Source organism: Procambarus clarkii, chromosome 22 (assembly GCF_040958095.1).
Source record: "Procambarus clarkii isolate CNS0578487 chromosome 22, FALCON_Pclarkii_2.0, whole genome shotgun sequence".
Taxonomy (NCBI): Eukaryota; Metazoa; Arthropoda; class Malacostraca; order Decapoda; family Cambaridae; genus Procambarus; species Procambarus clarkii.
In genome coordinates this window covers 45,542,535-45,566,403 of record NC_091171.1, presented here as the reverse complement: position 1 = coordinate 45,566,403, position 23,869 = coordinate 45,542,535, and the positions used below count along the sequence as shown (strand labels likewise).

The 23,869-nt window shown below is 43.2% G+C and overlaps 1 protein-coding gene across 1 annotated transcript in view; it reads right to left on the bottom strand.

The window, feature by feature from the left end:
• Positions 1-23,869, bottom strand: part of LOC123761594 (metabotropic glutamate receptor 8-like) — a 260,562-nt gene that overhangs the window by 18,937 nt on the left and 217,756 nt on the right. The window contains exons 9-10 of the mRNA XM_069328943.1: positions 5,412-5,526; positions 19-194 (exon numbers count right to left, since the gene is read on the bottom strand). Coding sequence (XP_069185044.1) covers positions 19-194; positions 5,412-5,526 — 291 coding nt within the window. The remainder of the gene's footprint in view (positions 1-18; positions 195-5,411; positions 5,527-23,869) is intronic.

The following is a 23,869-nucleotide window of genomic DNA, read 5'->3' as shown; positions in this document are numbered from 1 at the left end:
TTACCCTCGCACACTCACCTGAACACGAGAGGAACTATGGCCCAGGCTGAGTCCCAGGTCATGTGTTCTGGGGTGAGCTTGTAACAGGTGACCTTGTCGACGGTGGGGGCCCAGCCCAGGTCACAGGGCTTGCACGTGTCGTTGTGGATGATGGAGTCCTCCGGGCACGGCACGCACGACCAGCAGCACGAGTCCTGCAGGAGGGCGTGCCAGGTCAGTGAGAGTGAGGAGGGAGGGAGTGAGAGGGACCTTAAGACCAATACACAATGAGAATTAAGGATATCTTTCACATTGTTTTCTCATTCATAATATCTTATAGTATATGTTATGACTGTACACCTGTTCACTCCAGCCACGGCTGTACACCTGTTCATTTTAACCCCTACAGCGATAGAAAGGAGGATGGAGAGGGGGAGAGACATGATACTGACGTATAAAATACTTAGAGGGATTGACAGTGGAAACAGGAGTTGTTTACAATAAATATCAACAGGACAAGGGGCCACGGATGGAAGCTTGAGACTCAGATGTGTCATAGAGACGTTAGAAAGTTTTCCTTTTGCGTGAGGGAAGTGAGTCAATGGAATGACCTAAAGAAGCAGATGGTAGAGGATAGCTGCCTTCAGGGTCGCGGGTTCGAGCCCACCTCAGGGCCTCAGTGGTCTTTCTCCATCTAGAGAGCCAGAGCTCAACCTCTGCAAGTACAACTAGGTGAGTACACACTAGAAAGGTACTAACACTAACACAGGTACCTAAGATTATAAGACCTTTCCTCCCCCTTCCCTCCCCCTAAAGACCCCCCCTCCCTTCCCCAAGCACCCCCTCCCTTCCCCCCCCTCCCTTCTTCCAATCCATTCCAATATCCATCATTCAAAAAAAGTAAAAATCCAATTTCTCCTGCCTCCACCGACCCTTGCTCCTCCTCCTCCCCCCCTCCCCCTGCCCCTCCCCCCTCCCCCCCCCCTGCACCCTCCAGCATCCAAGCACTCTCAGCTCTTGCCTCTCAGTAGCAATATCTTGACCCCGGATGCTGCATCTTAGAGGCTTCAGGCTCTCCGCTCAATTTGTGACCTTACCGGTCGTGGGGAAGGGTAGGGGGTGAGAGAGAGGGGGGGGGGGGGTGAGAGAGAGGGGGGGGGGTGGTGGGCTGGGGGGGGGTTAAGGGAAGTCGGAGGAGTCAGGTAAGGGGATGGTGTTGCTTGAGAGGAGGGGGGGGGGTAAGGAGGTGGGGTGGTGGTTGGAGGGGAGAGTTTGGAGTGAGGGGGTATGGGTAGGAGAGGGTAGTGGTGAGGGAGATGGGAGGGTGTAAGGGGGAAGGGGTGCATGTGAGGAGAAAGGGGCGAGGGGATGTGTGGGAGAGACAGGAGGAGACGGGAGAGAGAGGAAAAGACGGGTTACGGTGCTGTTGAAGACAAATTCAATAACACCAGAAAGGCTTGACACACAAGATACTCAAGAGAGAGAGAGAGAGAGAGAGAGAGAGAGAGAGAGAGAGAGAGAGAGAGAGAGAGAGAGAGAGAGAGAGAGAGAGAGAGAGAGAGAGAGAGAGAGAGAGAGAGAGAGAGAGAGAGAGAGAGAGAGAGAGAGAGAGAGAGAGAGAGACAACAGAGACTACAGACAGATAGACAGAGTGGTGGAAGAGACATCAAGAGAGAGAAGAACAACAAGGACAGCATCACACAGACACACACACACACACAGACACACACACACACACGCAGACACACACACACACACACACACACACACACACACACACACACACACACACACACACACACACACACACACACACACACACACACACACATAGTGTATAGTAAGTCACTAGAGACGGGAGACCTACCAGAAATATGGAAGACGGCGAATGTGGTCCCAATATACAAAAAGGGCGGCAGACAAGAGGCACTGAACTACAGGCCAGTGTCCTTGACTTGTATACCATGCAAGGTGATGGAGAAGATCGTGAGAAAAAACCTGGTAACACATCTGGAGAGAAGGGACTTCGTGACAAATCGCCAACATGGATTCAGGGAGGGTAAATCTTGCCTTACAGGCTTGATAGAATTCTACGATCAGGTGACACAGATTAAGCAAGAAAGAGAGGGCTGGGCGGACTGCATTTTCTTGGATTGTCGGAAAGCCTTTGACACAGTACCGCATAAGAGGCTGGTACATAAGCTGGAGAGACAGGCAGGTGTAGCTGGTAAGGTGCTCCAGTGGATAAGGGAGTATCTAAGCAATAGGAAGCAGAGAGTTACGGTGAGGGGTGAGACCTCCGATTGGCGTGAAGTCACCAGTGGAGTCCCACAGGGCTCTGTACTCGGTCCTATCTTGTTTCTGATATATGTAAATGATCTCCCGGAGGGTATCGATTCATTTCTCTCAATGTTTGCGGACGATGCTAAAATTATGAGAAGGATTAAAACAGAAGAGGACTGTTTGAGGCTTCAAGAAGACCTAGACAAGCTGAAGGAATGGTCGAACAAATGGTTGTTAGAGTTTAACCCAACCAAATGTAATGTAATGAAGATAGGTGTAGGGAGCAGGAGGCCAGATACAAGGTATCATCTGGGAGAGGAAATTCTTCAGGAGTCAGAGAAGGAAAAAGACTTGGGGGTTGATATCACGCCAGACCTGTCTCCTGCAGCACATATCAAGCGGATAACATCAGCGGCATATGCCAGGCTGGCCAACATACGAACGGCATTCAGAAACTTGTGTAAAGAATCATTCAGAACTTTGTATACCACATATGTCAGGCCAATCCTGGAGTATGCAGCCCCAGCATGGAGTCCATGTCTAGTCAAGGATAAGACTAAACTGGAAAAGGTTCAAAGGTTTGCCACCAGACTAGTACCCGAGCTGAGAGGTATGAGCTACGAGGAGAGACTACGGGAATTAGACCTCACTTCGCTGGAAGACAGAAGAGTTAGGGGGGACATGATCACCACATTCAAGATTCTGAAGGGGATTGATAGGGTAGATAAAGACAGTCTATTTAACACAAGGGGAACACGCACAAGGGGACACAGGTGGAAACTGAGTGCCCAAATGAGCTACAGAGATATTAGAAAGAACTTTTTTAGTGTCAGAGTGGTTGACAAATGGAATGCATTAGGGGGGTGATGTGGTGGAGGCTGACTCCATACACAGTTTCAAGTGTAGATATGACAGAGCCCGATAAGCTCAGGAATCTGTACACCTGTTGATTGACGGTTGAGAGGCGGGACCAAAGAGCCAGAGCTCAACCCCCGCAAACACAACTAGGTGAGTACAACTAGGTGAGTACACACACACACACACACACAGACACACACACACACAGACACACACACACACACACACACACACACACACACACACACACACACACACACACACACACACACAGACACAGACACACACAGACACACAGACACACAGACACACAGACACACACACACACAGACACACACACACACAGACACACACACAGACACACAGACACACACACACACACAGACACACACACACACACACACACAGACACACACACAGACACACACACAGACAGGGACTTCGTGACAAATCGCCAACATGGATTCAGGGAGGGTAAATCTTGCCTTACAGGCTTGATAGAATTCTACGATCAGGTGACACAGATTAAGCAAGAAAGAGAGGGCTGGGCGGACTGCATTTTCTTGGATTGTCGGAAAGCCTTTGACACAGTACCGCATAAGAGGCTGGTACATAAGCTGGAGAGACAGGCAGGTGTAGCTGGTAAGGTGCTCCAGTGGATAAGGGAGTATCTAAGCAATAGGAAGCAGAGAGTTACGGTGAGGGGTGAGACCTCCGATTGGCGTGAAGTCACCAGTGGAGTCCCACAGGGCTCTGTACTCGGTCCTATCTTGTTTCTGATATATGTAAATGATCTCCCGGAGGGTATCGATTCATTTCTCTCAATGTTTGCGGACGATGCTAAAATTATGAGAAGGATTAAAACAGAAGAGGACTGTTTGAGGCTTCAAGAAGACCTAGACAAGCTGAAGGAATGGTCGAACAAATGGTTGTTAGAGTTTAACCCAACCAAATGTAATGTAATGAAGATAGGTGTAGGGAGCAGGAGGCCAGATACAAGGTATCACCTGGGAGAGGAAATTCTTCATGAGTCAGAGAAGGAAAAAGACTTGGGGGTTGATATCACGCCAGACCTGTCTCCTGCAGCACATATCAAGCGGATAACATCTGCAGCATATGCCAGACTGGCCAACATACGAACGGCATTCAGAAATTTGTGTAAAGAATCATTCAGAACTTTGTATACCACATATGTCAGGCCAATCCTGGAGTATGCAGCCCCAGCATGGAGTCCATATCTAGTCAAGGATAAGACTAAACTGGAAAAGGTTCAAAGGTTTGCTACCAGACTAGTACCCGAGCTGAGAGGTATGAGCTACGAGGAGAGACTACGGGAATTAAACCTCACTTCGCTGGAAGACAGAAGAGTTAGGGGGGACATGATCACCACATTCAAGATTCTGAAGGGAATTGATAGGGTAGATAAAGACAGTCTATTTAACACAAGGGGAACACGCACAAGGGGACACAGGTGGAAACTGAGTGCCCAAATGAGCCACAGAGATATTAGAAAGAACTTTTTTAGTGTCAGAGTGGTTGACAAATGGAATGCATTAGGAAGTGATGTGGTGGAGGCTGACTCCATACTCAGTTTCAAGTGATGATATGACAGAGCCCGATAGGCTCAGGAATCTGTACACCTGTTGATTGACGGTTGAGAGGCGGGACCAAAGAGCCAGAGCTCAACCCCCGCAAACACAACTAGGTGAGTACAGACACACAGACACAGACACATCACAGCACAGCCCTCACCCAGGATAACCTCCCCCCCCCCCTACACACATCTCAAGCACAAAAGGTAAACAGTTTACCTGTTATACCCTGATTAATGTTTCCTTGTCCTTAAAACACCTGACACACAACACTGACGGAACGCTTCTCCACCTTCTGGGACCCTCCCAGTTGCCAGCCCCTGTGTGTGTGTGTGTGTGTGTGTGTGTGTGTGTGTGTGTGTGTGTGTGTGTGTGTGTGTGTGTGCGTGTATGTGTATGTGTGTGCGTGCGTGTGTGTGTGTGTGTGTATGCGTGTACTCACCTAGATGTGCTTGCAGGGGTCGAGCTAGGCTCATGTCCCGCGCCTTCCCAACGCTCTTAGACCAAAACAGTGGCCCATTTCACACCATATTTACCCTATATCCATCGCATTACCCCCTCTCAACACCTCTCCTCTCTGTCTCTCTCTCTCTCTCTCCCTCCCAAGTCCTCGTACCAACACCTCCAACACTGAAACGAATAAAAGTTCTCGCTGACGAAGCTTTACATTAAGCTTATAGGGAGACGAGCTTGACTCACCTGGTAGTTCCTGATGTGTCCGGCGGGACACTGGGAGGAGCAGATGGACATTGGATGGGTCTCGTTTCCTCGTTGGCCAGCTGTCCATTCTAGCTTGCTGGCGTCCAGTTTCAAGCTGCGGACATCAGAGGGGGACACCTGGGTTATTGGCGCCTCGGGACATGTATGGGGCATGGGACAGGGGGGGGGGAGCATTGGGCATAGAGGCATGGAGTGACTTGAACCTAACCTGTCTCAGCCACGATGGTATACACAAGTCTATCAACCCGCAGCTCTGCTCAGTTTACTGAGAGAGGTTCTTTTAGCTCACAAATCGGAGTCCAATCGGAGTCCTCTCAGTGAACTCAGTAGAGCTCCGGGTTGGTTGACTTGTGTACCATCGTGGCTGAGTCGGTTAGGACAGGGAATCACCAGAATACTGGTTCAAGTCACTCAATGTCACAAAAGGATTTTCATTCATATAGCAAGCCAATGTGATTATATATATATGTATATACATATATATATATATATATATATATATATATATATATATATAAATATATAAATATATATATATATATATATATATATATATATATATATATATATATATATATATATATATATATATATATATATATATATATATATATATTGGTGTATACTGGCAGCAGGTTTTCTTTCAAACATGTTTCATTGAATATGACCGCATATTCTGTATTTATTATTTTCTGGTTTAGGGCTTCTATCCCTCTAACTATTTTCTTAGCATCAGGGCTTAATTGAAATAGGAGTTCTCCAAAACTCATTTTCGTACTTTTAAGGTGAAGAAAAGAAGTGATTTACTATAGAGTGTATTACACTTATTTGTATAATTTGCACGACGTTTCGAACCTCCATGGTTCATTCTCAAGTGAACAGATCTTACAATACTAGTTGATTTTATACCCGCATTAGGTCAGGTGATAATACAATGAAGGTGAAAACATGGGGGGATACATAAGGGATAAACATAGGGGCTGCAGAAGGCTTATTGGCCCATACGAGGCATCTCCTATCTAAACACAAAATTACACTGGATTAATCTTTGTGTTTAGATAGGAGATGCCTCGTATGGGCCAATAAGCCTTCTGCAGCCCCTATGTTTATCCCTTATGTATCCCCCCATGTTTTCACCTTAATTGTATTATCACCTGACCTAATGCGGGTATAAAATCAACTAGTATTGTAAGATCTGTTCACTTGAGAATGAACCATGGAGGTTCGAAACGTCGTGCAAATTATACAAATAAGTGTAATACACTCTATAGTAAATCACTTCTTTTCTTCACCTTAAAAGTACGAAAATGAGTTTTGGAGAACTCCTATTTCAATTAAGCCCTGATGCTAAGAAAATAGTTAGAGGGATAGAAGCCCTAAACCAGAAAATAATAAATACAGAATATGCGGTCATATTCAATGAAACATATATATATATATATATATATATATATATATATATATATATATATATATATATATATATATATATATATATATATATATATATATATATATAGCCGACGTTGCCCAGGTCGGTCTGTCTGCTTATCTATCTATCCACTCATCCATCTATCCACAAATATACTTCATTCATCCATCTATTAATCTAGTTATCAATTTATTCATCCATCTATCCATCAGTCTATCCATCCATAGCTGTCTATTCATGCATTTATATACTGTCTGTCTCCGTCTCTGTCTGTCTCTCAGTCGGTCTGGGGCGAGTCTTCCAATACCTATAGAGTTGTGGGAGTTGTATAGTCCTGTTTTATGGGACTACGGCCAAGTTATGGATAACAAGAAATTTCCGTGAAATTTTCCGAGATCAGTGAGTAGATTACTATAAGAAAAAGAAATTGAAATGTTTGTTTGTCAAGATCTTTAGCTGTGTAGTCAGTTGGCACCAAATCGCCGAGAGTGGTCTGAATGTGGCCCCCAGACAAGGTGAGGCGGACCCCGACTAGCCTATGTTCATCCCGAACCCCAGACCATTCACTCTGTCAATTTGGGGGAAGCTAGCCGCGAGCGTCTGGCCTCCAACTGCGGACAAAGACAGACAGACAGGCAGGCAGATCCAAATAGACATTCTCCCTTGTTTTGGTATACAAGCAAGGGTACCAGTGGTACCCTTGTGTCTTCCCATCCCTTCACCTCTCCCTTCCCTCTCACGTTCCTCCTCCTCCTCCCCTTCCCACCCTTCACTCCCCCCCCCTTACCCCCTCCTCTTTCCTTTCCCCTTCCCACGCTTCACTCCCCCCCCTTACCCCCTCCTCTTTCCCCTCCCCCTTCCCACCCTTCACTCCCCCCCCCCCTTATCCCTCCTCTTTCCCCTCCCCTTCCCACGCTTCACTCCCCCCCCTTACCCCCTCCTCTTTCCCCTCCCCTTCCCACCCTTCACTCCCCCCCCTTACCCCTCCTCTTTCCCCTCCCCTTCCCACGCTTCACTCCCCCCCCTTACCCCCTCCCCTTCCCACGCTTCACTCCCCCCCCTTACCCCCTCCTCTTTCCCCTCCCCTTCCCACGCTTCACTCCCCCCCCCTTACCCCTCCTCTTTCCCTTCCCCAAACTCCCCCCCTTCCTTCCCCCCTCCCACGACTCCACTCCTCCTCAGCTTATCCACCCTTCCCGTTCATAACATATATTCACAAAGGAATATGCTGCAAAGTCTAAAACTGTATATATTGCCAAAGTGTCAACAAGAGATTCTGTAAAGCCTTTGAAAACTTAAAGAAAAATGAAAAATGACATTTTATTAAAGCAGGCAAATCAAATGCTGTTGTAATTATGAACTATAATTATATAATTGCAATTATGTAATTATAATTGTATATAGTGTCTATATAGAAAAATTAATGTGTTAATAAGTGATTCTGAAACATAGATACAATTAACACAGAATCTTTTGGATGCTGTTAATAGGAGTTTTAACAAAATATAAAAACAAATTGAAAGGTAATTTGTTTATTTTTGTTAAATTGATAAATTAAAATAACTTTTTAATTTAAACATTCATGATCGTATTGGTTAAAATGGCTTGGTTAAAATGGCTTGGTTAAAATGGCTTGGTTAAAATGGCTTGGTTAAAATGGCTTGGTTAAAATGGCTTGGTTAAAATGGCTTGGTTAAAATGGCTTGGTTAAAATGGCTTGGTTAAAATGGCTTGGTTAAAATGGCTTGGTTAAAATGGCTTGGTTAAAATGGCTTGGTTAAAATTCATAAAATTCATAAATCCGGCCAGACCAATTATTGTTTCAAAAGGTTCAGTATCATTATCATAAATTAGTATCATAAATTATAAATATTCAGTATCATAAATTATCTAAATGACTAGTTCAAGTTCAAAATCCTATTGTTGGTAACATTTATAATTCAAACGTAAAGAATAATATTGATTTAGTTGAAGAGTTATGTAATAAGGAAGAGCTCTGTAATTTATGAAACGGTTAGCTTGCAATGGGTCGGCCCTATTGCCGCCCCTTAAAGAAATATTGGCATCTACATCGATCCCTCACGATTTTCATGAAGTCTTAAGCTGGGGATTTATTTTCTGAAGAGTATTTTATTAGTTTTTCTGTGTTTCATATTTTCTGTACTAGAAATTTTAGAGAGAGAGAGGAAGAGAGAGAGAGAGAGAGAGAGAGAGAGAGAGAGAGAGAGAGAGAGAGAGAGAGAGAGAGAGAGAGAGAGAGAGAGAGAGAGAGAGAGAGAGAGAGAGAGAGAGAAAATGAATGTGAGGGAGAAGGAGGAGAGAGGGTGATAGGAAAGAGGTGAAGAGAGAGATGATAGACAGATAGAGATATGAGGGGGTGGGTGGGGGGGGGGAGAGGCTGACCCAATATCAACCCCACACAATCTATTTCCAGCATTTTTTAACCTCGTTCGAGCCCCGGGTTGATGGTTGAGATGAAAAATGAGTTTGTGATGGCAATTTATAGAGCCGGATACCATTATTCATAACCGGACGTGTGGTGTAAGCGAGTACACTGCGGGGTGGGAATTAGCTGCTCCGGATAATGCTGCCGGATTGACAAGATTGATGAGGCTTAGCTTATATAGTGACAGTCGGATAAATAAACTTGAAAATAAGAGATGTATGATAAAACAAGGTTTTATTTAGGTATATTTGAAAACGTGGATTAAAGTGTATTAGTAAAGCGAATACTCAAAGGTTATAAATAGACCTGCGTCTGGTTTTTTCCCCTTTCCCTCTCTTATTCCCTCTCATTCCTCTCTCTCAACCCCACTCTCATCTCTCTATGCCTATCTCTCTTCCCCTTTCTTCGATCTCACCTTCTTCTCCCATCTCTCTCTCTCTCTCCCCTTACCCCTTCCCCTCTATCACCTTCTCCTTCCCTCTATCCCTCCCTCTCTCTCTCTCTCTCTCTCTCTCTCTCTCTCTCTCTCTCTCTCTCTCTCTCTCTCTCTCTCTCTCTCTCTCTCTCAGAAAATGTTAAGCTGAATTGACGTTCATAATTTTCAACCATAGAAATCTTGTGAGCCGGCCAGCCATGTTTCACCAATTACGGCCGGACTAGCACTTAAGAAGACCAATAGGCCGGACTCCGCACAGTTCCAGCCTCGCTCCTGTGCCAGGTAAGTCCACTACGGGCTCACCATAGCCCGTGCTACTTGCCTCGCTCCTGTGCCAGGTAAGTCCACTACGGGCTCACCATAGCCCGTGCTACTTGCCCCGCTCCTGTGCCAGGTAAGTCCACTACGGGCTCACCATAGCCCGTGCTACTTGCCCCGCTCCTGTGCCAGGTAAGTCCACTACGGGCTCACCATAGCCCGCGCTACTTGCCTCGCTCCTGTGCCAGGTAAGTCCACTACGGGCTCACCATAGCCCGTGCTACTTGCCCCGCTCCTGTGCCAGGTAAGTCCACTACGGGCTCACCATAGCCCGTGCTACTTGCCTCGCTCCTGTGCCAGGTAAGTCCACTACGGGCTCACCATAGCCCGTGCTACTTGCCTCGCTCCTGTGCCAGGTAAGTCCACTACGGGCTCACCATAGCCCGTGCTACTTGCCCCGCTCCTGTGCCAGGTAAGTCCACTACGGGCTCACCATAGCCCGTGCTACTTGCCCCGCTCCTGTGCCAGGTAAGTCCACTACGGGCTCACCATATCCCGTGCTACTTGCCCCGCTCCTGTGCCAGGTAAGTCCACTACGGGCTCACCATATCCCGTGCTACTTGCCCCGCTCCTGTGCCAGGTAAGTCCACTACGGGCTCACCATATCCCGTGCTACTTGCCCCGCTCCTGTGCCAGGTAAGTCCACTACGGGCTCACCATAGCCCGTGCTACTTATGGAACGTTTTGTTCCGTGAAGCTGAATCTAAAACAACAACAACAACGGACTCCGACCAGCCTATGACCGTCCCGTACGCAGACCACTCACCCTGCAATGTTGGTTGAAGCTAGCCCCGAGCGTCTGGCCTACAGCCTCGGCCACACACACAGACATTCTCTTTGGTTATATGTATACTAGAGGGTTACCCGGCGATGCCCGGGGTAGAATAGTCTCTTCCCTATTCCGTTTTCTATTCTTCCAGCACCCCGTTTCCCCCTTTACTCCTCCTCCTATAACCCTTTCCCCTTTCTCTACTTTCTCCTCCTTTTCCACCTTTTCCCTTCCAGCTCCCCCCTTCCTTTTTACCCTAGCCCTTACCCCCATCTCCTTATTTTCTCTCCTCTTTTCTTATCTTCTCCCATGTCTACCCAGCCCCCCTCTTCTTTATCATATTCACAGTGCATATAGGTGTATTTGCGGCGAGGTGGAGGCCGACAGGTACGACCACCATGGCCCGCTCTGCCAAAGCACAGGGGGATGGCACTCGAGGCACAGTGAAGTTAACGGCATCATCAAGAGGAGCCTCACCACAGCTGGATGTCCAGCTGAGAGAGAGCCCCATTGCTTAACATCCAGGAACTCTGATGTTACAGGATGTTAACTGATTGGTCGCACAGATCACAGTGAACAGGATGATTGGTAAACAGTTTGTGTGGGATTACACATGCATAATGACTAATACCAACACTGTCACCAACACTGTACATCCATGTGATGCTGCCACACACAACCAACACTGTACATCCATGTGATGCTGCCACACACAACCAACACTGTACATCCATGTGATGCTGCCACACACAACCAACACTGTACATCCATGTGATGCTGCCACACACAACCAACACTGTACATCCATGTGATGCTGCCACACACAACCAACACTGTACATCCATGTGATGCTGCCACACACAACCAACACTGTACATCCATGTGATGCTGCCACACACACGGAATCAGCAAAGTTCTGTAAGTATAGAAAACTTGATCACCAATGCAATTTTGGTCCCCATTGCATGCGAGACACCTGGCACCTGGGGTATGAGTGCCAACAGTTTTTGGAAGGAAATGGGTTCTAAGCTGATCGAAACAACAAGAGACCCAAGAGCTACCTGCTTCCCTTTTCAGCGCCTCACCGTGGCGATACACAGGGAAAAAAATGCTCAGTATATTCATGGTTCCCGTCCACCATCTGAGGAGCTGGAGAAACCTAAGAGCCTGTATATATATATATATATATATATATATATATATATATATATATATATATATATATATATATATATATATATATATATATATATATATATATATATATATACATATATATATATATATATATATATATATATATATATATATATATATATATATATATATATATATATATATATATATATATATATATATATATATATATATATAAGGGGTGGTAGAAGACAAGTACAAGTACACGTGGGACCCCCACAATTAAGGCTCCTCGGTGTTACATATCCTGTTCTCTGAGGTTGAGGGTCCCTACATCGACACCATTTGATATAGTGCCCCCTACATTGCTTTAAAAAATGCATTAATAATTTAAGAGAGAATGTCTTCCTGTTTGTCTCCTGTCAGTGTAAAGGTGGAGCCCAGACGCTTAATGTGGCCTCACCCATACTGACACAGGGAATGGTCTGCGGTAAAGGATGAACACAGGCTAGTCAAAGTCGTCAGAATTTAAAAGAAAACAGTGTGTCAGAGAGAGACATTCAGACCCCCAATACAATTTTTTTCTTATAGAAATATACACAATTATTCATTAATTACGAAAAAATTAATAGAAATCTCCTGGTGTTTAAACTAAGGCCATAATACCATAAAACAAATTATGTTCTGAGCTTCCGTCTCCCATAGAAAACCATATTAGAAAAGGGGGGAACTATTATATTGTGTGAACGTTGCTTAATATTACAATGAGAAGGTGCCATGTACTCCTATCCCGCTAATTGTAATATTGTAGGATAGAGACAGTGATAGAGAAGCGGACGAGGGAGGGGGGGGAGGAGGGAGTCAAGGGGAAGAAGATGGATAGGTATATATACAAGTAGATAAATGGATAGATGTATGAATAGATGGATGAATGAATGGGTAGATAGATGTATGGATGGCTGGATACATGGATCGATAGATGGATAGATGAATGGATGTATGAATAGATGGATGAATGAATGGATAGACGTATGGATGGCTGGATACATGGATCGATAGATGGATAGATGAATGGATGAACTGATGTATGGATGGATAGATATAACAGATAGATAGATTAGATAAATGGATGGATAGTTCGATGGATATATGGTTGGATAAATGGGTAGATGGATGCATAAATTAATAGATAGATAGATGGATAGCAAAGATAGATGGATAGCATGATAGATGGATAAATATACGTACGGATAGATGGTGGATAGATGGATAGATAGGTGAAAAATAGATGGATAGATGGTTGGACAGATAGACGGGTAGATATCTCGATAGATAGGAGGAAGATAGACAGACTTGGGTAACACCATGTATCCCATAGTATATATTTATATATAATGTACATATGTTGTGCTTAACAGGCCAAGTTGCCTAACAAGCCGAATTTTCCTGACATTATGTTTTTCAAAGAAAAATTCTTATGGAATGATAAAACTTTCCATTATATTATAAATGATATAAATTTGTTATTGAAGTTAAAACTAATATAGAAATTTGATCATAACCTAACCTAACCTATCCTAACCTAATCCATCCTGACCTAACCTAACCTAACCTAACCCAACCTATCCTAACCTAACCCATTCTAACCTAATCCATCCTGACCTAACCTAACCTAACCTAACCCAACCTATCCTAACCTAACTCATTCTAACCTAATCCATCCTGACCTAACCTAACCTAACCTATCCTAACCTAACCCATTCTAACCTAATCCATCCTGACCTAACCTAACGTATCCTATCCTAACCTAAAGTATCCTATCCTAACCTAACCTCTAGGGAGCCGGTCGGCCGAGCGGACAGTACGCTGGACTTGTGATCCTGTGGTCCTGAGTTCGATCCCAGGCGCCGGCGAGAAACAATGGGCAAAGTTTCTTTCACCCTATGCCCCTGTTACCTAGCAGTAAAATAGGTACCTGGGTGTTAGTCAGCTGTCACGGGTTGCTTCCTGGGGGTGGAGGCCTGGTCGAGGACCGGGCCGCGGGGACACTAAAAAAAAGCCCCGAAATCATCTCAAGATAACCTCAAGATAACCTAACCTATCCTAACCTAACCTAACCTAACCTATCCTAACCTAACCTATCCTAACCTAACCTATCCTAACCTAACCTATCCTAACCTAACCTAACCTAACTAGGTCAGTAACTCATGTTCAGAATGTAATATAATATTATTTTAAATAAAACAATTTTAAAAGAAAAACAAATATATTTGAAAACGACGAAAATCACTCAGCCTATTAGGCAAATCGGGTCTTGCATACGAGGCCAAGTAGTGAGTTCTGGCTATTAAGTACAACACACACACACACACACACACTCATACACACACACACACACACACACACACACACACACACACACACACAACCAAACAGTGAAAACAAGGAAACAAACAAGGAAAACAACAGTGAAAGAACAGGTATTGAAACTTAGAACAGGCGAGGACAGGTATACAGAGAATGACAGAGAGGTGTGTGAGGAACTCAACAAGAGGTTCCAGGAGGTCTTCACAATAGAACAGGGTGAGGTCACTGTGCTAGGAGAAAGGGAGGTAAACCAGGCGGCCTTGGAGGAGTTCGAAATTACGAGAGAGGAGGTCAAGAGACACCTGCTGGATCTGGATGTTAGAAAGGCGGTTGGTCCAGATGGGATCTCACCATGGGTACTGAAAGAGTGTGCAGAGGCACTTTGCTTGCCACTCTCCATAGTGTATAGTAAATCACTAGAGACGGGAGACCTACCAGAAATATGGAAGACGGCGAATGTGGTCCCAATATACAAAAAGGGCGACAGACAAGAGGCACTGAACTACAGGCCAGTGTCCTTGACTTGTATACCATGCAAGGTGATGGAGAAGATCGTGAGAAAAAACCTGGTAACACATCTGGAGAGAAGGGACTTCGTGACAAATCGCCAACATGGATTCAGGGAGGGTAAATCTTGCCTTACAGGCTTGATAGAATTCTACGATCAGGTGACACAGATTAAGCAAGAAAGAGAGTGCTGGGCGGACTGCATTTTCTTGGATTGTCGGAAAGCCTTTGACACAGTACCGCATAAGAGGCTGGTACATAAGCTGGAGAGACAGGCAGGTGTAGCTGGTAAGGTGCTCCAGTGGATAAGGGAGTATCTAAGCAATAGGAAGCAGAGAGTTACGGTGAGGGGTGAGACCTCCGATTGGCGTGAAGTCACCAGTGGAGTCCCACAGGGCTCTGTACTCGGTCCTATCTTGTTTCTGATATATGTAAATGATCTCCCGGAGGGTATCGATTCATTTCTCTCAATGTTTGCGGACGATGCTAAAATTATGAGAAGGATTAAAACAGAAGAGGACTGTTTGAGGCTTCAAGAAGACCTAGACAAGCTGAAGGAATGGTCGAACAAATGGTTGTTAGAGTTTAACCCAACCAAATGTAATGTAATGAAGATAGGTGTAGGGAGCAGGAGGCCAGATACAAGGTATCATCTGGGAGAGGAAATTCTTCAGGAGTCAGAGAAGGAAAAAGACTTGGGGGTTGATATCACGCCAGACCTGTCTCCTGCAGCACATATCAAGCGGATAACATCAGCGGCATATGCCAGGCTGGCCAACATACGAACGGCATTCAGAAACTTGTGTAAAGAATCATTCAGAACTTTGTATACCACATATGTCAGGCCAATCCTGGAGTATGCAGCCCCAGCATGGAGTCCATATCTAGTCAAGGATAAGACTAAACTGGAAAAGGTTCAAAGGTTTGCCACCAGACTAGTACCCGAGCTGAGAGGTATGAGCTACGAGGAGAGACTACGGGAATTAAACCTCACTTCGCTGGAAGACAGAAGAGTTAGGGGGGACATGATCACCACATTCAAGATTCTGAAGGGGATTGATAGGGTAGATAAAGACAGTCTATTTAACACAAGGGGAACACGCACAAGGGGACACAGGTGGAAACTGAGTGTCCAAATGAGCCACAGAGATATTAGAAAGAACTTTTTTAGTGTCAGAGTGGTTGACAAATGGAATGCATTAGGGGGTGATGTGGTGGAGGCTCACTCCATACACAGTTTCAAGTGTAGATATGACAGAGCCCGATAGGCTCAGGAATCTGTACACCTGTTGATTGACGGTTGAGAGGCGGGACCAAAGAGCCAGAGCTCAACCCCCGCAAACACAACTAGGTGAGTACAACTAGGTGAGTACACACACACACACACACACATATATATATATATATATATATATATATATATATATATATATATATATATATATATATATATATATATATATATATATATATATTAGTATATTTTGGTAGCAGTCTTTCCTGTAGACATATATTATTAAATATGACCGAAAAAGTAAGATTAATAATTCTAACACGAATTTTCTTGTTAGAAAATTCGTGTTAGAATTATTAATCTTACTTTTTCGGTCATATTTAATAATATATATATATATATATATATATATATATATATATATATATATATATATATATATATATATATATATATATATATATATATATATATATATATACTAAAACACTGAACCATTGCCCAAGAACTCACCCTTTACCCCATACTCATCCCACAATCCCAGTACTCATCGACCGTGTGAGTAAATCATTGTTGCAAACCTCATGCTGTAAATATTCTGAACATGAAAAAATTATGAATAAGCAAGCAATTACACAAGCTGTTATTTACAAATTTGATTGAATCCTGTAGTTAAAATCTGAATTATAATATTAAATTTCAAAATATATTTGAATATGTTTGAACCTCGTTTATTTATGTAGTGTATATATATATATACATATATATATATATATATATATATATATATATATATATATATATATATATATATATATATATATATATATATATATATATATATATATATATGTCGTACCTAGTAGCCAGAACGCACTTCTCAGCCTACTATGCAAGGCCCGAATTGCCGAATAAGCCAAGTTTTCCTGAATTATTATATTTTCTCTATTTTTTTTCTTATGAAATGATAAAGCTACCCATTTCATTATGTATGAGGTCAATTTTTTTTTATTGGAGTTAAAATTAACGTAGATATATGACCGAATCTAACCAACCCTACCTAACCTAACCTAACCTATCTTTATAGGTTAGGTTAGGTAGCCGAAAAAGCTAGGTTAGGTTAGGTTAGGTAGGTTAGGTAGTCGAAAAAACATTAATTCATGAAAACTTGGCTTATTAGGCAAATCGGGCCTTGCATAGTAGGCTGAGAAGTGCATTCTGGCTACTAAGTACGACATATATATATATAACCTATATATATATATATATATATATATGTCGTACCTAGTAGCCAGAACTCACTTCTCAGCCTACAATGCAAGGCCCGATTTGCCTAATAAGCCAAGTTTTCATGAATTAATATATTTTCTATAATTTTTTTCGTATGAAATGATAAAGCTACCCATTTCATTATGTAAGAGGTCAATTGTTTTAATTGGAGTTAAAATTAACGTAGATATATGACCGAACCTAACCAACCCTACCTAACCTAACCTAACCTATCTTTATAGGTTAGGTTAGGTTAGGTAGCCGAAAAAGTTAGGTGAGGTTCGGTTAGGTAGGTTAGGTAGTCGAAAAGCAATTAATTCATGAAAACTTTGATTATTAGGGAAATCGGGCCTTGCATAGTAGGCTGAGAAGTGAGTTCTGGCTACTAGGTACGACATATATATATATATATATATATATATATATATATATATATATATATATATATATATATATATATATATATATATATATATATATATAGTTGGGACACAACACAGGGAAACAATTACAGCTACTCATCACGGATGCAGTTTGCAACATGGACAACGAATCAACAAATCATGCAATGAATCAAACACCAGCACACACACACACACACACACACACACACACACACACACACACACACACACACACACGCACATGCTGCCTAAAAGGTTTTGGCCAAAACTATATACATAGATCTGCTAAAACAAATACATCGTCAATAAAACTCAAAATTAACAAAAGCAAGAACTTAACAAATGAACACACGAACAAGTACAAGCAGCATGCAATGACGAAATGAAACAATTAAACAATTACATAGAAGAACAATGACAAACAGTATTCAAAACAAACACACATGACATATAAACCAGCAAACACAAACAAATACACAATACATCAACAAAAAAGTACCGAAACAAACGCAATTTTAGGGACAAATTCAGTTATTTTAGGGACAAAGGTCCCTAAAATAATTCCCTGACTCAAGCTGAACTTTTCGTGGCAGGGAAGTGAACAAACCCCCCTCCCCCCCTCCTCACCTGGGGAGAGGAGAACACTGAACACCAAATAACAGGAAAAGAGGTGAACACTGAACAGTCTGAACATTGAACACAAGTAAGGAAAGAGAGAATAAATGGTATTAATAACAGTGAACAATTACCTGAGCGAAACATGAACTCAAAACATTATTGCTAAAATATATAATGAACGCTAAAAAGAATTACAAATAAAACAAAATATGAATATTTAAAAATGTTTAAAACATGTCCGTAAACGAACCTATTCGCATGTCCAAAAATCTCTCTTTTGGGAGGAAAATTTTTGACTGATACAAAAAATCTCATAAAAATCCTTTAAGAGAAAAAAATTCCCAAGGCCTATTGTACAAAAATTACAGAAAAATATAATTGAAATAAAACATAGATATGCTTCATCAAAAAGGACTCTAAATACCTAAAATATTCTATTAACGTGGTTCTAAATAAAGACAATATTAACTACTATTTCGTAACCAAATATTTGAAATTTTTCACTGTGGTCAGAATCACACTAAATATTCAAGAAAACATATATAGATGAAATTATAAAAATCAAAATAGTATGAAAATAACACCGAATATTATTAGTTTTTTTTTTTAAATCCCCCCAAACAAAATATCCAAATCATTAAAAATTTAAAACTCCTTCAAATTCAGACCAAAAAAAAATTAGTCCCAATGACAGTCATGGATTACTAAGAAAATGAAAAAAAAAATCATCTTAACTACCTAATTACCAGGCATGTGGTCACACACTTGTCATACTTGATGAGTATGTGCACGCATACATATCATACCGACATAAGGATGATGAGTATGAGTCCACATTCTCATCGTACTAAGAACAAAGGAACTTTTTGAGAGGGTGAGTCAAAAATGGGGGCCCATGAATACATTCATTAACACACAGACGACTCAAGCACAACACCAGGTGAGTCAGTAAGACCTGGTGAGTCGTGTGAGAGGCAGACACATGGAGAGTGGTGAGTCAGGGAGAGAGAGAGAGAGAGAGAGAGAGGGAGAGAGAGAGAGAGAGAGAGAGAGAGAGAGAGAGAGAGAGAGAGAGAGAGAGAGAGAGAGAGAGAGAGAGAGAGAGAGAGAGAGAGAGAGAGAGAGAGAGAGAGAGAGAGAGAGAGACACAGACTGAGAGAAACAGCTGAACCATTGAGACTGGTGAACTATAGGATTGGTAAACCCAGGATATGATTAGGTTAGTACTTTCTGATTAGGATGAGTCAAGGTGAGTAATGAATAACGGAAAGGGAGAAATTAGACAGATCAATTAGTTTTGAATATTAATCGCGTAAGGAACGTAGACGGGAATATAATTTTTCAGGGGGACAGATGAATCAGGGGATAGATGATTCAGGGGATAGATGAATCAGGGGATAGATGACTCAGGGGATAGATGAATTAGTGGATAGATGAATCAGGGGATAGATGATTCAGGGGATAGATGAATCAGAGGATAGATGACTCAGGGGATAGATGAATTAGTGGATAGATGAATCAGGGGATAGATGACTCAGGGGATAGATGAATCAGGGGATAGATGAATCAGGGGATAGATGAATCAGGGGATAGATGAATCAGGGGATAGATGAATCAGGGGATAGATGACTCAGGGGGATAGATGAATCAGGGGATAGATGAATCAGGGGGATAGATGAATCAGGGGATAGATGATTCAGGGGGATAGATAAATCAGGGGATAGATGAATCAGGGGATAGATGAATCAGGGGATAGATGAATCAGGGGATAGATGACTCAGGGGATAGATGAATCAGGTTTATAATATGAATAATAAAGATGAATCAAGGAGATAACCGACTCAGAGATCACTGATAACGATAACTTAACATATCTGGGTACAAATTAGCGTCAGAATTATGTACAAGTAGCAACTGAGTTTACTTTATTGATTATAGTAAACTTGTTCACAAGTTCCCAGCTCTTTGAACATTGAAAAATGAGAGTAAACCTTGAAAATAAGCCTTTGCGAGTGTAAAATTGTCAGTATACCCACTCAGTATAAGGTCCTGGTGCCTATAGTGTCAGTATACCCACTCAGTATAAGGTCCTGGTGCCTATAGTGTCAGTATACCCACTCAGTATAAGGTCCTGGTGCCTATAGTGTCAGTATACTCACTCAGTATAAGGTCCTGGTGCCTATAGTGTCAGTATACCCACTCAGTATAATTTCCTGGTGCCTATAGTGTCAGTATACCCACTCAGTGTAAGGTACTGGTGCCTATAGTGTCAGTATACCCACTCAGTGTAAGGTACTGGTGTCTATTGTGTCAGTATACCCACTCAGTATAAGGTCCTGGTGCCTATAGGTTCAGTATAACCACTCAGTATAAGGTCCTGGTGCCTATAGTGTCAGTATACCCACTCAGTATAAGGTCCTGGTGCCTATAGTGTCAGTATACCCATTCAGTATAAGGTCCTGGTGCCTATAGTGTCAGTATACCCACTCAGTATAAGGTCCTGGTGCCTATAGTGTCAGTATACCCATTCAGTATAAGGTCCTGGTGCCTATAGTGTCAGTATACCCACTCAGTATAAGGTCCTGGTGCCTATAGTGTCAGTATACCCATTCAGTATAAGGTCCTGGTGCCTATAGTGTCAGTATATCCACTCAGTATAAGATCCTGGTGCCTATAGTGTCAGTATATCCACTCAGTATAAGGTTCTGGTGCCTATAGTGTCAGTATAACTCAGTATAAGGTCTTGTATAGTTAGATTTATTATTCAGTATAAGTCCCAATATATCAGGTATGAGGTTCAATGTGAGAGTTCGGTCTCCCTACTCCCTCATCTCTCTCCCCACTCCCTCATCACTCTCCCCACTCCCACATCTCTCTCCCCACTACATCATCTCTCTCCCCGCTCCCTCATCTCTCTCTACACTCCCTCATCTGTCTCCCCACTCCCACATCTCTCTCCCCACTTCCTAATCTCTATCCCCACTCCCTCATCTCTCTCCCCACTCCCTCATCTCTCTCCCCCACTCCCCGAGGTGGCCTGGGGGAGACAGGGTTACCTCCCCAGACTCATGACTGATGGAGGTGATTTATGCTAAAAGAATTGAATAGTGTTATATATTTCTACATGTATTATGTTGGGGTCAGATGATATACACCTGACTACATCTCGTCCTGTGTTTTGTGTAGCAGGTGTGTGTGGGTGTGTGGTTGGTGTGTGGGTGTGTGGTAGGTGTGGGGGGGTGTGGCAGACGATGGGAAAGTGTAGCAGGCATGTGTGTTAGGGTGTACTAGTTGTGTGGGAGTGAAGCAGGTGTGTGTGTGGGGGTGTACCAGGTGTGTGTGGGGGTGTACGAGGTATGTGTGGGGGTGTAGCAGGTGTGGGAGGGTGTGTTTACCTGACGTGTGAGAGGAAGAGAGAGGGAGAAGAATAGGGTGATCATATGATGAGGGGTGAGTGAACCAGGGTCATGAGAGGTGAGTGAACCAGGGTCATGAGAGGTGAATGAACCAGGGTCATGAGGGGTGAGTGAACCAGAGTCATGAGAGGTGAGTGAAGCAGAGGAGGAGAATAAGAGTAGGGACAAAATGGGAGAGAGAACCAGAGAGGTAATACCAAAGGGGCCAGCGTGTGTGTGAGGGAGAGAGAGAGAGAGAGAGAGAGAGAGAGAGAGAGAGAGAGAGAGAGAGAGAGAGGACACATAAAGGGGGAGAGAGGGAGGGTGGGTAGGACACACAGGAGATACATACAGACCTGACGGTGTGGTGTTGAGTCTGGTGTGGGAGGTGTCGCATTTGGAGGGGTCGAGGCGCCTCACTGCAACATACACCTGTTTCATCCGCCCAGCCTACACCTGCTGACACCTGCTCCTCCTCACTACCTTCACTCAAGACCAGACGCCAGCCACAACAGCGGCACTCTCACCACCTCTCTCTCTCTCTCATACCCACTCTCACCAGCTCTCTCAGAGGCATGCATGAGCAAGATTACGCTGCCAGATCGGGGGAAAGTGCACACACACACACACACACACACACACACACACACACACACACACACACACACACACACACACACACACACACACACACACACACACACACACTCACACACACACACACACACACACACACACACACACACACACACACACACATGAGGTGGAAGATGCCTCCTGATCCATCAAATCATCCAGTCATCATCATGCTACAGTAAAGACCAGGAGAGCACACAGAAAATGATAATGAAATATGAGAAAAATCTCAACCAAAACTTCCCGATCTATGACGTTAACAAGGCGCTACGAGGAGAAGAACTGCTCGAAGGACAAGTGACTGCAGAGGAAGGCCTAGCCACCAGGAGCTGCCTCTGATGGAAGCCTCAACCCCTGACAAAGACATCACCAGGAATACTAAAAGAGGCAACTGAAATATTGTGTTTGATCCCCTTCAATCCCTCACTAAAATTGGGGGAACTACCTGAAATTTAGAAAATGGCCACTGGACTATAAACTGGTTGAATAAAATAGATATTTCCAGTAAAGTTTTAGAAAGACTGATTATAATATGGATTGTAGAACATTTACAATGATTTAATTGTGTTTCCAAGCATCAAAACTGATTGAGCAAAGGAAAATTAAGCTGGGCCAGCTTACTAGGGCTCGACATGATGTAAACAAACTGGGGAAAGAGAGGTGGGCAGACTGCATTGTGAAAGATTGCCAAAAAGCTTCTAATACTGCTTCTCACAAACGTGTTCTTTGGAGACTATAGGAGCCAGTTGGAGGAAGTTGTCGGGGAGGTTTTATTATTATTATTATTATTATTATTATTATTATTATTATTATTATTATTATTTTCTACCACAGACGTAGCCAGACATTTACAATACTAACCAGCATATATACATTTTCTTCTGTCCTCCATGGACAGGGTGAGAGATGTGTTAAACATATAGTGGAGAGTGAAGGAGCAGCTTCCAGGAACAACCAGAGAGGTTTCTTCTTATCTTGAGATTATCTTGAGATGATTTCGGGGCTTTAGTGTCCCCGCGGCCCGGTCCTCGACCAGGCCTCCACCCCCAGGAAGCAGCCCGTGACAGCTGACTAACACCCAGGTACCTATTTACTGCTAAGTAACAGGAAGAGAAGAACTATCAAGCGGGAGACAGGCACTTGAGTGATACCTCAAGGGTGGCAACTCAAGGCTCAGCCTGTTCCTTCAATGTGAGTCAACGAATTAACAAATTAACTTGGCTTCACTACACCGGAGGAAAGAGAAGCAACAGGGCGGACATGATTACGACATAGAAGATTCTGAGTGTAATTGACTAAATGGACAGAGAAATAAGTCTTAAGAGGAACAACAGAGGGTTTAATGATTGTAAACTGAACACAAGAACGTGGACTCAATATGAGATTTTAAATTCGATTTATTATTTGAGAAAGTTGGTGAGAACTATTCTAGGAACAGTTTTAAAATTCACTCAGTATGTTGAGGGCAG